The sequence below is a fragment of the Phalangium opilio genome, unplaced genomic scaffold (assembly GCF_054372755.1).
Source record: "Phalangium opilio isolate 3A_F unplaced genomic scaffold, DU_Popi_V2 ptg000043l_1, whole genome shotgun sequence".
In the NCBI taxonomy this organism is placed as follows: Eukaryota; Metazoa; Arthropoda; class Arachnida; order Opiliones; family Phalangiidae; genus Phalangium; species Phalangium opilio.
In genome coordinates this window covers 2,107,224-2,123,233 of record NW_028324167.1, presented here as the reverse complement: position 1 = coordinate 2,123,233, position 16,010 = coordinate 2,107,224, and the positions used below count along the sequence as shown (strand labels likewise).

At 39.4% G+C, this 16,010-nt stretch overlaps 2 protein-coding genes across 2 annotated transcripts; one reads left to right on the top strand and one right to left on the bottom strand.

The window, feature by feature from the left end:
• Positions 1 to 9,985: 9,985 nt before the first annotated feature.
• On the bottom strand, positions 9,986 to 12,286 carry LOC149677336 (uncharacterized). Its single transcript, XM_089837343.1, has 5 exons — positions 12,219 to 12,286; positions 11,930 to 12,140; positions 11,488 to 11,661; positions 11,333 to 11,426; positions 9,986 to 10,461 (listed from the first exon to the last, which is right to left on the bottom strand). Exons 1-5 carry the CDS (start codon positions 12,284 to 12,286, stop codon positions 9,986 to 9,988), a joined length of 1,023 nt encoding a protein of 340 aa, XP_089693469.1.
• Positions 12,287 to 12,665: 379 nt separating this feature from the next.
• Positions 12,666 to 14,603, top strand: LOC149677335 (uncharacterized). Its single transcript, XM_089837341.1, has 2 exons — positions 12,666 to 12,861; positions 14,249 to 14,603. The coding sequence occupies exons 1-2, from the start codon at positions 12,746 to 12,748 to the stop codon at positions 14,601 to 14,603; spliced, it is 471 nt and encodes a 156-aa protein (XP_089693467.1). The 5' UTR covers positions 12,666 to 12,745.
• Positions 14,604 to 16,010: the final 1,407 nt, after the last annotated feature.

Here is a 16,010-nt window from a genome sequence, read left to right as displayed (position 1 = left end):
AGAGATTCAGCCAAGCTTGAAATCCTATAACTTATTAAAGGCGAGAAAAACAAGTTGAATATTTTATTTCATAGAGGAAGGTAGCAATTATCTGACTTTTATTATATGAAGTTAATTCACCAAAAACCGCGTCATGATCACAACCGGGCAAGTTATCAATAACCTCAACCCGATTGATGAACCTTCTATTGTTTATGAAAACAAGGTCTAAAGTATTGTTAGCTCTAGTTTTATCACTGATGACTTGAGACATGCCAAAGCTCGAGACGTATTCAAATAAGTCAAGTGCAGCTGGACAATCCGGAGTACGTTTTATATAACCAAGAGGGTAAATTAAAGTCCCCCATCAGAATGAATATGTCATTATTGTGTATAACCTCAGAGATGCCGGTCAGGGCAGCACATAGCGCAACTACGTACTCTTCTTTAACTGGCGGTGGAACATACGCACAACCAGTAATATTGACCTTGTGTTACACCTGGCCGAGGCGAGCACTAATTAAACTTGGACAACTGATGATGTTGTCAATAAATCCGAGTTAATTGTTTGTCCAATAGGATGAAATTTCTCGCGTATTGCAAGCATAACACCACCTCCACGCTGGCGAAAGACAACATAATGGCTGCTAAATAATTCCGAATTTGTCACATTCGCATCCAACCAGGTCTCCGTAAGCGCAAAAATATCCTGACTTAGGTTTTCCGATACCAACTCTATATCGCGTAGTTTGTTTTTTACACTTCGAACGTTTGATAAAAAACGATAGAAAATGCGATTTTTTAAAACGAGATTTGGTATAACGTTTGTCTCTAGCCCTAAAGCCATTGACTGGCAACTCTTGAGCAAGATTCATATCATTAAAAAAAAATGAATCGTTCAACTGTGGGAAACCACAATTCTAACAAGTAAAGCATTGTTGCAGTTGAAATTTCAAAAATTACGTTCTGAATATACGCACTTTGAATGAAAATAATTGCAGCACGAGGAGCACATAGTTCTTTTCTGATTCCACCGAGTGACCTTTGAACAAGACTTACAAGTACTACGTTTTCCCGACATAGTTTTTAAAACGGCAATATCAGCGCGAGGCTTAAGCGTACACGGCGCGAGGCTTAACAACCAATATTAAAAATACTGAGACTGGAGCACTAAAAAAATGCGACTGCTCTCGATGAAATCCAAACACCCAATCATTTGGTTCCAATCAAAACTGCGGCAAAAACATTGACTTAAGAATTTAGTAATTGGTTTTGATGCAACTCTTCAATACAGGCATATTTTCATTATTAGCCGAACATATGTTTGACGATGAATTGGGCTCCCAACATCATGTCAACGCTTTGATAAAACGAATTGTCAAAATTTACTTAAAAATTCGTTTACATAATATCAGCAAAGATAACAAGAGTTAGTAAAAAAATTAACAAATTAATCCTTTTTCAAGGGCAGTAAATTGTTGCAAAGGCTAGCAGTTTGTTAAATAATAAACTATATATTCCTCTCTCTCCCCAGAGTAACACTATTATAGTTGCTTTCCATTGATTTATTTTTTATCTTGAACATAAATATATAAATTAACTCGAATATTTAATTAAAATAAATAATATCCGGGCCCACAGCATAAGTGTTCCAAGATATGTTTCCTCTCTCCGAACTTTTCTTTCGTGACGCTTGTGCGCATGACTGAAATAAGTTAACCAATCATATTCCCGCATTAAATTCAAGAAATATATTTTAGCTACCGCTACCGCCGCATAGTGTCGCATGGCCTTTTTCCCCATAATGACGTAAAATACATAAATTCTGTGGCGTCAGCAAAAACCGGCCTCAATTGCGAAAATTCAACAGTGACTCTATGTATCTCTGTGGGTCAGCCTTTTTCTCGAAAAAAACCGAAACCACAGATGTCGGCAGGCAGATTACAAAGATGGGCGCTAGTACTATCAGTTTACTACTATCACATCGAATACAAGAAAAGGACTATACATAGAAACGCCGACGCTTTCAGTCGCCTACCTCTACCTGTGCAACACACGGAACCATCATTGAAAACGGAATACTTTCTTTTGACGGAGAGAATTTACAGCAGTTTTACGACCACTGCAACTATAAGAAGAGAAACAAAATAGATCTACTACTGATAAAAAAGTCTATCTATACGAAAAAAGTTACGGCCAATCAAAGAACCCTCCTTTAGCATTAGAGGCGGTATCAAGTCTTATCTAAGAGAGCGACCGCCCTCATAGAATCTACTACTGATAAAAATTCTCGACAACGTAATGAACGAGCTCTTCCCTTATCCACTCCAGTAAAGCCCACAAAACCGGCGTACGTCCGGATACATTTCCAGCGTTCAGTGGCAAAGCCACTGTTAAGGATCTTCAGGCGCCGGCACAGCACCACCGATTCTTTTGTAACCTGGCCCCTGGTTCTGAACATCACCTTAAACGGCTTAGGGAGTTCGCTAGCTCTCATCACTGAGAGCACCGCATACCCCACCACCGAGTAGGATATGTTTTCCTTCAACCACTGGCCAGGAAATGCATCTTCACAGGAGTAGGTTAGGGCCCCGGCCATAAGGCTGAAATTTCCAAGGCGCGGTAGACGGCTCCCCGAAGGTATCCCATCCAGCGCCACTAGAATCGCCTTCTGGATTGGGCCCACATCTTCCTCCGTGATGACCGCAGTCGGATATCCATTGTTGACAATGGCCATCTTTTCTGAGCTAGCGGCATCCCTATAGGACTTAGTCCTTTTGGCCGCCGCCTGCGAATTGCCGAGCGAAGGAGTCGAGTCCTCCACTCTCGGTCTCTTCGTCAGGTTGTCACGTGTCGCTCCACCCCCGACAGGGGTGGAGACCGCTTCAGAACCCGGTTTAGCCTTTTTTCGAGCAATCTGCCGTATGTGCCGGCGAGACGAAATCGGCAAGATCATAACGGCGAGACCAAATTGTCGCGGACCGATTCAAGGCATATGATTTGTCCCATATCAGTAAACATTTAGATTTCCCACGTGGATTTTTATAGCAGATATGTATTTTATTTCTCTCATACAGATTTGGTTTGGGCTGGTTTGCGTACTTGCGGTTTTAGTGACCACTGACGTAATTCAGAAGTGGGTGAAGGGAAATCAAAATTCTGTGATGTTTGTCGCCTCTCAAAAACTCGTTCTATATTTTGGAGCAACTTTAGAAAAAGGTAAAGACCGTATCTGTATGAGTGTGCAAATCCTTGCGAACGACAGTATATTAAAATAGGGCGACATTATTCTAATAATTATTAGTGATAGCGGAATTTTTAAATTAAATATCGAATAATAATGTTTTGACACGGCTTGAGCCATAACGAATTGCTATATGTTAAATCGCTTCAAATTTTAACAAGATGGCTCCGGCCATATTAACGTTTTGCCTTGGCTAGCTAAATTTATTGTAAGGTGACCCCGGCATATATACTTTACGGTTATTTTTTTTCTTTTAAATATCAAATATCATTCCAATTATGAATAAAAATAATCTAGCTTGATTTTGGGTTATAGATTATGAAACAAGTAAATAATCAACTTCTGTCCTATGAACTGGAACAATTTTCTTGATATTTTAGTTGCAAACCTAATATTTGTGGGATAATTGATGCGTTTGGGTACTAAAATTATTCATTGATTGCACGCTAATAGCAATATGCAACAAGCGCTTAGAATTAGCCCCGAGTCATGTTCTCTTGAAACTTGACGCAATAGAAATGAAGTAATTTGCATAAGCCCTAAAGAACAACGCTAGACGGGACACGGAAACGGATGGTGGAGATAAAGAACAGAGAAAATCGTACTGAATAGAAGGCAGGCTCGATATATATCACCGCCAAAAACAACCTCATTCCTTTTTGTTCATGACGTACTAAGCGCTAATTAATCAGAGAAGCTGGAACCGAAAAAACTTACAAAAATCTCATAATATTTGTGCCAAAAAAGTTAATATAAAAACAATTTTATATATTTTAATTTAGTATAAAACAATTTTAGATCAAAAAAATGGGGTTGAAGGGAGGCCCAGCCTGCCAGCTAGGGTCGGACCAATAATTTTTCGAACCTCTAAAACGCGCGAAAGTAAAAACTTAGTAAGGAAATAATTTATAAAAAAATGTGGTTGAAGGGACGCCCAGCCTGCCAGACAGGGTCGGACCATTACTTTTCCGAACCTCTAAAACTCGCGAAAGTAAAACCATAGTGAGGAAATTTTTCTCAGGCTTACAGGATTGGCAACTCCCTATATTTGACGGCAGCTTATTCAATATAAAATTTGTTCTAGCTTTGGTTCTCAGCACGACCCTGGTTCCTATACTGGAGTGATTTTGTGGTAATCTATAACCTAGTTTTAAGCGAGACAAAAGAGGAAAAAATACTGATATTTAGGATTTAAAATCTCGACGTTTTAAATCGGAGTGAAAGAACTTTGACTGGTAGATGGGCCCTGATTAGTAGGAGATTCGAACACCAACTGCCTCTCTAGCTTCTTTCTTGCCGCATATCTCTCTAGTCTTTGTGCTTTTTCTCTTTCTGTGTATTCTGGATTCAAACGTAGCCTTCGCATCTTTTCGGCTGATGTTTCTTTCACATTAGATGCCATTTCTGAACTCTCTCGTATTTGTATAACAGCCGAGTTAAACGGCACAAAGTCAATTTTGATTTCAGACCGTTGAAAATGTCCTAACTTAGTTCATGACTTGTTTTACCCGTAAATAGGCCTAACAAATAAAAATATATGACAAGACTACCCTTTCAAAGAAATACTTACTTGAAGTTAATTCTGAAAATAAACTATTATTAATGGTAAATTAATAGGTCTAATAAAAATGAGAACTATGGTAACAAAATTCAAAACAAATACTTATTTCGAACAATATTTTTTCAATTCGCATTCACAAAAAGCATAAGAAATCTTCCACAGCCGTTAAACGCAGAGTTCGCAAGAGAACAAAGGAAAGGATGTTCAAAGCAGTGATGCCAGGTGGGAAAAATGAAATTTCCCTTTATAACCCTTAAAATTTCCCTTTTTGGACCAAAATTTCCCTAGTTCAGAGCTGCCAGATTCCGCGCCTAGAACGAAAAAAAAGTTTCACTAGTGCCACCGTCCGGAGAAAACGCGAAGCTTGATCTAGGGGAAAAACAATGGCAGGCCTGAGACCTGTAGCATCAGCGGCAGTGTATTGACGTTTAAACTAATAATTCAGTGCCAAATGAAAATTAGTACTCGAAATTTCTTGCAATGAATGAACCACAATTTTCAGAAGAGAATATTTTCAAAAATGGTAAGTGTTGAAAACCTAATCACCCTAATATTAACCAGATTAGTTATGTAAACTCTTAAGCCTTGGTCATAACATGAGTATAAAAATTGGTAATACTGTTTTCGTTTTGTTTAGTACCTGTTGCTCTCTCTCTTGTCAAAATTGCTACGAGTTTTACACATATTTTCCAAAATATCCTACTGAAAAAATTCAAAAAGCTCTTCAGTCAAACTTTAAGGGAAATGAATTCACACAGTATAGTGTGCTACCACGAAGCTAGGGGGGAAAAACTGTGACGTCAATATTGGGTCCCGGATTTGTATTTCCCAAGCTGACGACGTCTCGCGACTGCCAATATGGTCGCCTGAAAATAAGGTAAGAGATAAGAGCATGTGACGTCACTACAAAGTTCGTGGTAACACACTATGGAATTACAAACGAAAAAAAACACTTGTTGCTTTAAAAAAAGTCTAATTTAAAATACCGAAGATTGGTTTTGAAGTCAACCCTTCTTATCCATTCTTGGGGTGTTCCCCTGACGGAATAGTCAACGATAATTTGGTCGAAATGAAGTGTCCAGTCATTGGTGAAAAAGGAAACTTAGAAACAGTCCTCAAGAAAACTCCTTACGTAATCAAGAAGGACGGAACATTTTCTTTGAAACCCTATTATGGGCAAGTGCATCTTAGTTTGGCCCTTTTAGGACTTCAAACTTGTCATTTTGGAATTTATTCTAAACTGGAAGATGACTGTTTTGTTATTGATGTGCCTGAAGACCAAAAATTAATTAACAATCTTTTACCAAGATTATAAATTACTTATTTTAAAAGATTTTTTTGCTTATTTTAATTACTACATTCCAAATTATTTGAAATGGAATAAAAAGGACGGAATGTTATGGCGCAAATAAGGGTGAAGTGATATTTTTAAGTTCCTTAAAATGTGATAGAATCTTACAAATTTATTAAATAAAATTGTTTTACAAAATTTCAGGAGTCTTGGGTTCATTATTTATTTGCATTCTTTTTCACGGGTTTTAACAAGCTTGGGAACTGCGTAAGAGTTAATTTAAAATGATTTGAGGTCTGAACTTTACTTATTCCAAACAAAGCTGATAGAGCGGTGAATGAAATCAAATGCCAAGTTTTAGTTTCATGAGTGTCAAAAATACCCTATCTCGAGACTCGTAGTTTCCCCCATTCTTGGCCCTCTCTACCTTATTTGTCCATGAAAAAGGGGTATGAATTTACTGTTAATATTTTTAATGATCGCATCAAATAGACCAGTACTTTGTAATCCTGTTAATGAAATTATAGAGGTGGCATTCAATATTCCATTAGAAGCATTAACATTACATGTATGATTTTCCCTTCCAATCTCCCATTAGCCTTGAACTTTTGTTGATCATGTTTCCTTAACGAGAGTTTTTTGGAAGTCTGGGAGGGTAACTTAACTTATCTACAATAATAACTCTAGTTATGATTGGTTTTAAATTAATATTATACTCTTAAAACATTGCTGAATGTTCATATTTCGGTTGAAGGCGGAAACCCTCTAATTTAAAATGAAGGGAGCAGACAACCATGGACTTGGTGTGTGGTTTACCCATTTTTAAAGCTATATCCCATAGAGTAATTTCTTTCCCATATACGGCAACGTCATAACCCTCTATCTCTTACCTTAGTGATATCCCCGTCCCCTTCCCTTCCGGGGGCAAATAGTATTCTCTAGTACAAAGTTGCCCCTAACGTAGGGGATACACAGTTCACTCCCCCTCTCAACCGAAATTACTCTATTGTTTCGACAATTTAACGTCGCGTGGAAATTTACACCCATACACGCTGCAGTATTTAACCATTGTTTAATTACGTTTAAATAAACAGCAAAACTGACAAAAAGTTAAGAACTAGCCTAATTATCGTTGAGCAGATAGTTGAGTTGTTGATTTAATTTTATAATTATCTTTGAGCAATTCAAATTAATTAACTTTAATTTAACCATGAGTATGTTGATTGCGTTTGTCATTAATGGTATCGCCGGGATTAAGTTACATTTAAACACCTGATTAATTCTAATCATCGATCATCCGTTAAGCCTTGGACCTTGCAATATAGGAGGCAGAGACAGGGCCGGAAATAAGAAAAATTTCTTATAGGACGTGTGTCCAGTGATCCCCTGTTTGACTGGAAAATTTATAGGACATTGTCCACAGGAGTGTGCAAAAATAGTGTCGCTTTTCCATAGTCAAGCTATCAAAACTTCTAAAAATTTATTGGTCAAACTGTCCGGTGACCCCCTTAGTTTTGAAAAAAATTATAGGACATTTTAAAATTTTATTGGACAATGTCCAGTGTCCTGTGCTTATTTCCGGCCCTGGGCAGAGAGACAACAAAAAACAAACTAGTATGTTGCCCTCTATTGAATCTCTCAACAACTATCGTTAAATTTATTACTTAAATAATATAATTTTTTTAAATATAATAATCATATTAGCTAATTATAATTATTTAACTTTAAATGAGTATGTTTCATTGATTTAAATCACATTGCTAAAAATTATTGGCGGGCGCTAGGCAGTCATTCTCTCTACTCTCTCTCCTCTCCCACTTACAAAATCCAGCTGCAGCTGGTTGGCGCGCGTCGGGAAGGGGAGGGTGGGTGGGGGATCCACATACTTCTACCTCTCTCTACTCTACAGTCTAACTTAACTCGGGTTTTGTACTAAGCGAGCGTGGGTCGATTGGTAGAGTATCCGGCGTCTTCACTGGCGTCTAGTATGGACCGGCAGGTTCGAGGCCCCGCACCGACATAAAAATAATTTCAATTGAAATAAAATACGTTACTCCACCTATGAGGTGTAACGTGGACTACGGGTGAATTTCAAGTTGAAAATTCGCGGGAAATTTAAAATTCGAAATGTTCATTTATGACAAAATTCATCAGGTCACAACATTTCCAGCCAGCCGACCAGCAGAGGTCGGAACAATCGTTTTCCAGCTCTAAAGAGCGGCAAAACGAAAAATGACGTTTCACATGGGGCGCGCGCAGAAACGCGGGAGGGAAAAATGCCATCCATCTCCGCTTTCCTCCCCCATTACATCGTTTGTACAGGGAACTTTTTAAAAAGGCCTATTATATATCCTCCTTGCTGAAAGCTCTCTCTCCCAATAAACGTGTTTTTCCCCTACCAACCTCCCTCCCTCCCTCCCCACCTCCCCAAAGACCCTTCGCTCGGGAGAGAGGAAAGGGGAAGTAGCCTCTGCATTCAAAAAGCCCGCGAAATTTAAACTACATTTCTTTCCTCTCTCTCCTCTCCAGGCGAGACGCCCGTCTCTCTCCTCCCCCTCTCACTATATACCAGGCACGTCAGGCAGGCAGTTCTCTCTCTACGTCGCGCTTTCAATTCGTTTCTCGGAGAGACCAAATTCTCCGTCAGCCCCCCTTTCAAAAACGTTAGCAGTGCCAGTGGCTCTCTAAGAGCGTGGCGCACATGCGCAATCGGCGCAACCGAGAGAGAAAAAAGTCAGAGAAGTTTGTTTACATTATTACGCGGCCGAGGCTTGAGTTTTACGGTGTCGGTATCTCGGCGATACTCCGATACTCGAGCCGCTTCGCGAATCGTGCGTGCCTACAGTGCTTCGGCGACGGGTTTCTCTCCGAGCTTCTCTCTCCGTATCGTGTACGCGTCTGGTAAATTAAAAAAAATCAGGGGTTGGGGGGGGTCTTGTGACGTGGGCGTCGGGTTTTAAAAAATTCCGAAAAATTATAAATGAAAATGAAATTTGTATTTGGAAGGACGCTTATTTTGTAATTCTCTTCAAAACTATAAAAACGGTACAACTTTATGAATTCCGAACTACCCAGCAGCGGTTCCCACGGATGGGCCATGCCATTACAAAAGATGGGGGAGGGCTGCGACAGGATATAGGTAAAAAAAGGGGGGGCAGCTTTCGTGCACCTAAAAATTTGAATCTTTGCCCGGGATTTGTTAGTAAGCATGGTGAATGATGTTAATTTAAAAATTTCGTAATGGCAGTTCTAAGTATGCAAACGTCACACCCTTCTATCTCTTAGCTCAGTGTAATCCCACTACCAAGCGCGTAAGTATCCACTCTCATAAATGTGCGCCCAGAGGAAGGGATACATAGTTTACACCCCCTCTCTACCGCCACTAGTCTATAGGCAAAAATGTTATTTATATAAGTGAATTGCAACAAATTTACAAAACCTGTATGAATTCAAATAAAGGTTTACTAAGAAATCATTGAAATTATAAACATATTTACAAAACATAAAAACTTCAAACATATTTACAAAACATAAAAACTTTAAACATATTTACAAAACATAAAAAGTATAAACATATTTACAAAACATAAAAATTATAAACATATTTACAAAACATAAAAATTATAAACATATTTACAAAACAGAAAAATTATAAACATATTTACAAAACATAAAAATTATAAACATATTTACAAAACAGAAAAATTATAAACATATTTACAAAACCTAAAAACTTCAAACATATTTACAAAACATAAAAAGTATAAACATATTTACAAAACATAAAAATTATAAACATATTTACAAAACATAAAAATTATAAACATATTTACAAAACAGAAAAATTATAAACATATTTACATAAATCTCCCTCTTTAACCTCCCCCCCCCCCTCAGGCAACTCTTTCAATTACCCCGGAAATCTTCCCGGTTGGAACCCTCGGTATTCCCCATCGGGGCTTGGAAATGATTCACGAATACGCCTTACACAACAGGCTGGCAAAACCATCCTGTTGCCAAGGCCGAGGAACCCAAAGAGGGATAGACATAGATTCGCGTAAGCTTGAAATCTCAAGTTTGCATTATCTATGTCTAAATTCCTCTCTAGGATTAACTCGCCCCTGAGGCGCATCGTCAATATGAGTACCATTGGTTCCAAACAAAATAATTGAAATTGTGGCCTGAGGGTTTCGCATTGAATGGTGCCCTGGATGGTACGACAGCACACATTCTCAAGCGCTGTTGGCATAGGCATACAGATTCCGCATAGGCAGAACTGTTGCCCCTGCGCGGGGGGTGAGGAAGGAGGGGGACATTCCCTCAATCTATCGCTAGTTTGTGTTTGTGGTGCGTCTCCGAGGCCAGGGTCGTCGTTTTCACGTAAAACTATTTCATTAAAACATTGAATATTATCAACCATTCATATTTTAGGCTTTGCAACTAAAATTGCATGAAAGAAACATGGAAGTTTGAAACTGATTTTAGTAGAAGTGTGTGCGTGTTAGTTAGGGTTGGTCAAAGAGCGTTTACCCTAGGTTCGGGAACCTTATTCAAACCAAGGAGGGTATAATGAAGAGGTGTAGAAGGCTGAGGTTGAGAGTTCTCGCTTTGTGCATTTTGCAGCATGCTGGCGTATCTTTCACTGCCCTCACATTGGTTGAAATACAGTAATCGGGGAATTTTAAACTTCCCCCTCTTACTTCTGTTCATTCAGCGCGCCATCGCTTTCGCCTCTCTCTTTCTCTCCAAATCGGCCACTGTCTTCCCCTCTTAAATTTACCTTTAGCTTCTCTCTCTCCAAATCGTGCGCGCGTCCAGGAAAGGCCAGACGCTTGAACCCTCTCTTAAATTTTACCGTAATTATAATTCCATAATTCCGTGTAAAATTAAAAACGAAAAGCGAGAACTCTAAAAATGCCTTGTCAAAGCCGTTAGCTTCTACTTCTCTTCTTTCTATCCTCTTCGTTTAAAGTATAGGGTCCTCGCCTGTGACGTCATTTCATTCCCCCTTTCCTGTCCCCTTGCTGTTTCCAGGAGTATGTCCTTTCAACGCCATATTCACTAACCCGTAAACCGGCTTTAGACCCCTACTTCTTATCCCATTTTTTTCACGCAAAGACATACATAGTCGTGTTCAGTCAGAATGTTATATAGCATAGAAAGTAGGACTACTGAAGTCCAACTGAACACAGCTATAAATGTCTATGGAAAGAGACTTGGAAAGTCTCTGTTATTAGACAGTTAGAAAATGTCTTACTTTCTCCTAAAATGGCTTCCGTTTCCGGAATCAACCTGGCCAATCTTCGGAGAAGTCTATCTTTAGTGGTGATATCTAGACCGTCGATAACATCCTACAAAAAATGTCGTTTACCTTTGAATGTAATTCAAAAATATATATATAAGAATACGTACATCAACGGCTCTAGATATATTTTCACTAATAGACGGCCCTGCCTCAGCAGGCACTACCAAAACCGTAAATGCCCCCCTCATCGCCGGGTCTTGCGCTTGTCGCACCCTTTTTAGAGCCGGTTGCCGTCTTGCCTGGGCACCGCGACTCCTACGTTTTTTAGGAGCAGGGGTGGGCTATAAAATTTATATTTTGTCCTTTACATCATATGAAAACTAAAAAAATGGGGCTGTCATTCAAATCATGCGTGCATGCAATATTTATCCTCGGATGCTTTATAAACTTATGTTAAAATGGTCTTTAAAGAAATCTGGCCAATGAACAAAGAATGACTTAGGCTAATTTCACGCTATGCCACGCTTGATGCGGCGGTCGCAACACTAAATGTCCCGGACCGTCAAACTGGCCTTATTTAATATTAATTTTAAAAAGTCAAAACCTAACCTCCAGCTCGGGAAGTTCTTCTGAGGAAGAATCTTCCTTGGGATCCTCATCTTGAGAATTCGAATCCTCGCTTCCTCTTTCCAATTCTTCGATGAGGTCCCGAGTTGGCTCCCCTGCTCTTCCCACAATTATTTGAGGGTCTGGGGCGCGGGAGGTGCTAGGTTTTTGCTGGTTTGTGCAAACTAGCACCTTTTTGCTCACAAACCCGCAGCTACATCGATCGGTGCACTCGACACCATTTGCCCTACATGGGCACCCTAGGCGCCCATGGGCTCGAGCACACACGGACCGACACGAACAACAATTAGAAAAGGGGTCGGCTGAACCCGATTTCATTGCAATTGGGAAGTCTTCCATATTTTTGAACCTTTGTAACGTTGCCCGGATATGTACGTTACAGGTCTCTCTACGAGCGCGATTTTAAGTAGCGAATGTAGGAGATGTTAAAAAGTGACTCTTCGTTTTGAGGGTAGAAATAGAACTGATATTTTATTATTCGGAACAACAGTCAACCTGTCATCAAACCATTCGGAGAGAGTTTCTTAACATCTCTCCGCCAAGTCATCAAGACATAAATTTAGGTAGATTATCGGAAACTCCAATTAGTGCCTAATGGCATCCTAGTCCGGGAGGTCAGGGTCACGAGGACCACCCCAGCTAAGATGACAATAGGACACCCTAAAGGCATAGAGGGTTGGAGAGTATGGAGACGGGCGGCTTTTAGCGACTATACGGCGAGTGAAGTAGCCGGCCGTTACACCTTCTACTCTCAAGAACACAAGTTTTAAAATGAAATGAAATGGTAGAGTGTTGGTTATGCCTGATTCGGCTGTGGGAAAAAGTGAAGCGAGCAATTTTAGCATGTTGGCGTTAAAATCAAAGGGGGTGATCACTTTTGGTTTCGTGCCTAATAACCAATGGATAAGGAAAAAGTAATCGTTGTAGACGCTGTACCTTTTACTAAAATATAAGGATTATGCTTAACCTTTAAAGGGAGGGTGAAGTAGAAAATGAAGTGATTTTTTATCGATTCTTCTACCAATTAAAAAAACAGTCTGTATGGTGTAACATTCGGAAAATATTCCCGAGTGATTTTAAAATTAAAATTAGGTTCAGATTTTAATAATAATTTTAATTAAGGACGTCCGACCAAGCGCGTAACGCCCTGCCTTTTTGTTAACCAAATTCTCGTGTCACGCGCCATGTCTCGCGCCACGATTGTCACGTCGCGCGCAAATTTTATCAAATCTCGTGATAAATTTCATTCAACACGGAACGTGTCACGAGAATTTTGTTAACAGAAAGGCACGGCGTTACGCGATTGGTCGGACGTCCTTATTTAAAATTATCCTTAAAACCTGAGCCTAATTTTAATTTTAAAATTTTTCTGATGTATTTCCTAAATGTTTCACTATGAAGACTGGTCTTATAATTTGCACAAGAATCAATAAAAAATCACTTCATTTTCTACTTCACCCTCCCTTTTTAAGTGGCGTGCACTTGATAGCGCTAACATCCTTACATATAATACCTTTGAACACGAAATCTGATAGTGATTAGCCCTCGATATAATTATAGTCAGGCTTATCAGCTCCTCTTGTTGGTTGCCCCAAGTTTTTATTGTTGTGCTAAAAGCATTCACTTGGTTATTTTGTATACGAGAAGCTATGGGAAACCTTTTACTTTTAGAAGGACAGGATAGTTGCAATTTAGGGGGGGGGGGTTACAGAGTCAGGACCAATAAACTTAATGACTCATGGGACAGACAAAGAGATTGGTTAAAGAATTTTTAGCTTTCCGATGCTTTTGAAATGAAAGCAATGTCTTTTTACTGTTTTTCTACTACAAATTTGTCATAGCGTTGGTGTTGGGTAAAAAACTGAAAAGGTACAGTCAAAACAAAACTGGAGACTTGAGTTACGGTTTTAATATCCATTAAAAGCACTCAAAACGGTGTATCCCTCCCTCTAGGCGCCTGGCAGGGGGATGACACTGAGCTAAGAGCAAAGTAGTCCATACAAGAGCGCGACCAGAGGGAGGGATACACCGTCTACACCCCCTCTACCGCTAGTCCCGTTACTAGTCTATAGCCTTAGATCGTTGTTGGGTGATGTACAACCTTAGCACATTGGAAAGCACGCGGACTAATGCAAAATGATTATTGCCTTGTTTGAGAATGATAAAATAAAGGGGCTAGATAAAATTCATCCCCTCTCACCTTTAGAGAAAACGATGTATAGACATGGAGACGGGGGAGTTCTCGCTAGCGAGCATATATCATTATTATTAAATTGGGCATGAAATTTTTTTCACCATCAGCTATCAGCTTCATTTTTTGAAGCCAGCTGTTGATGTTTTCTGGGAGAGGACGCAAAAAGAAACTTTCGAAGAATTGTCGGGAAAAGAACTTGTAGTAGCTGGAGATGGAAGGATGGACAGTCCAGGGCATTCCGCCATGTTTTGCACGTACACTTTGGCAGATACTGAATCAAAGAAAATCATAGCTATATCCAACAAAGACGTTCGACACGCTGAAGGGAAAAGCCTGAACATGGAGCTCCTGGCTTTCAAAGGTGCTTCCAAAGAGGTTCTGGAGCTTGGCGCCCAACACAATGTCAAAGTGCTGGAAGTCGTCACAGATGCTCATTCAGCAATTTCAGCTGAGCTAAGCTAGTTTGAAGCACGACATTAACGTTTGGCGATTTTAGAATGCATGGTATATTTATGAAAAAAAATTTATTTGCGACTATTCGTAGGGAAGGAGGATTCTTGTTTGCCAGGTGTAAAACACTCGTGGGACACGTGGCATGGTGGCAAAATAATATTAAAGAGATTGAACGAAGTAAATATGTTTCCATTTTTAAATCTCTTGTCACACCCTTTATCAAGTGAATGAAACAGAACGTGTTTCATGTAGATTGGACTGAAATCTAAAGAACATAGAGATTTATGTCACTGGGCTCCTCTACTACGTAATCATTTCTGGTGGTGCTCCAAAAATTGTCAAGGACAGGTCTTCACTATGAAGGTATTGTGCTATGATTACCTTGAATGAATCTTGAAGAACAGGTGGTCATTTGAAATCCAATTATTTATAGAGTTTGTGGTTGACTTGTCTCCACCATGTTATCAACGAGCATGAGTGGCACTTGGAGATAGGCATGTTCAATCATTGCGACCATGAACCTTTAACTGAAGAGCAGCTGGAAAAACACCCCTGGTTACAAGCCAACTCTCCCACTTTCTTAAAATTAAGAAGCGAAGTTATGAGGAAGTACCTCTTGAAAAATATGGGATACTTCACAAACTTTAGGTATGCGTGATTACCTAGAGATGAACTGTACCACCTTTCATCACGCGCAAATCTTCTTTGTTACAGGCACACAGGCTTTCTAGAAAGTTAACACAGTCTAATTCTAATGTATGCCCCAAAAAGAATCGCTTTTGGGTATGTCTAACTTTGTTTCCATCGTAATCACATAGTTTCCATCGTAATCACATAGTAATTTTTGTCTGTGATGTAGCTACTGGGGCTACCAAATAAGGATTAAATTAGCCGCCATAGACCACAACAAGCACTGTGGAAGGCCTCGGGCTTATAGACAAGATGGACAGCCAAAGTAAAATTTCATTAATATACTTATTATAGCCTATGTGTTTGTGAAATAAGCATAACGGTCATAAATGTGTGGATTCCAGAGATACACGTGCCTACAGTAAACTAACGAAGGCGTGGTACATTGTGCCAATATATGAGAAGAAAAAATATTCATATATTCCGGAATTAATGCGGATCATTTTCGAACAGAGGGAAAACTTCAAGGTAAAAATAAAATCTGTTCTTTTTCAGCTATAAATTTATTATGATTTCTAGGGGTCATTGAAACAAAAAGTACCACTGGATGCTGATCACCCGTTAAGGATTGCCAAAACCAGAGGAATGGTAGAAGCCCCTTCAAAGGAGGAATTAAGAGAGAAACAGATATCTCGATTTTAAATAATAAGTAATAACTAAATTTCTTGGGAAATGACCGCAAACCGACCCCCCACCACCCTAATAACTCGTAAGTCATAGGAAGGG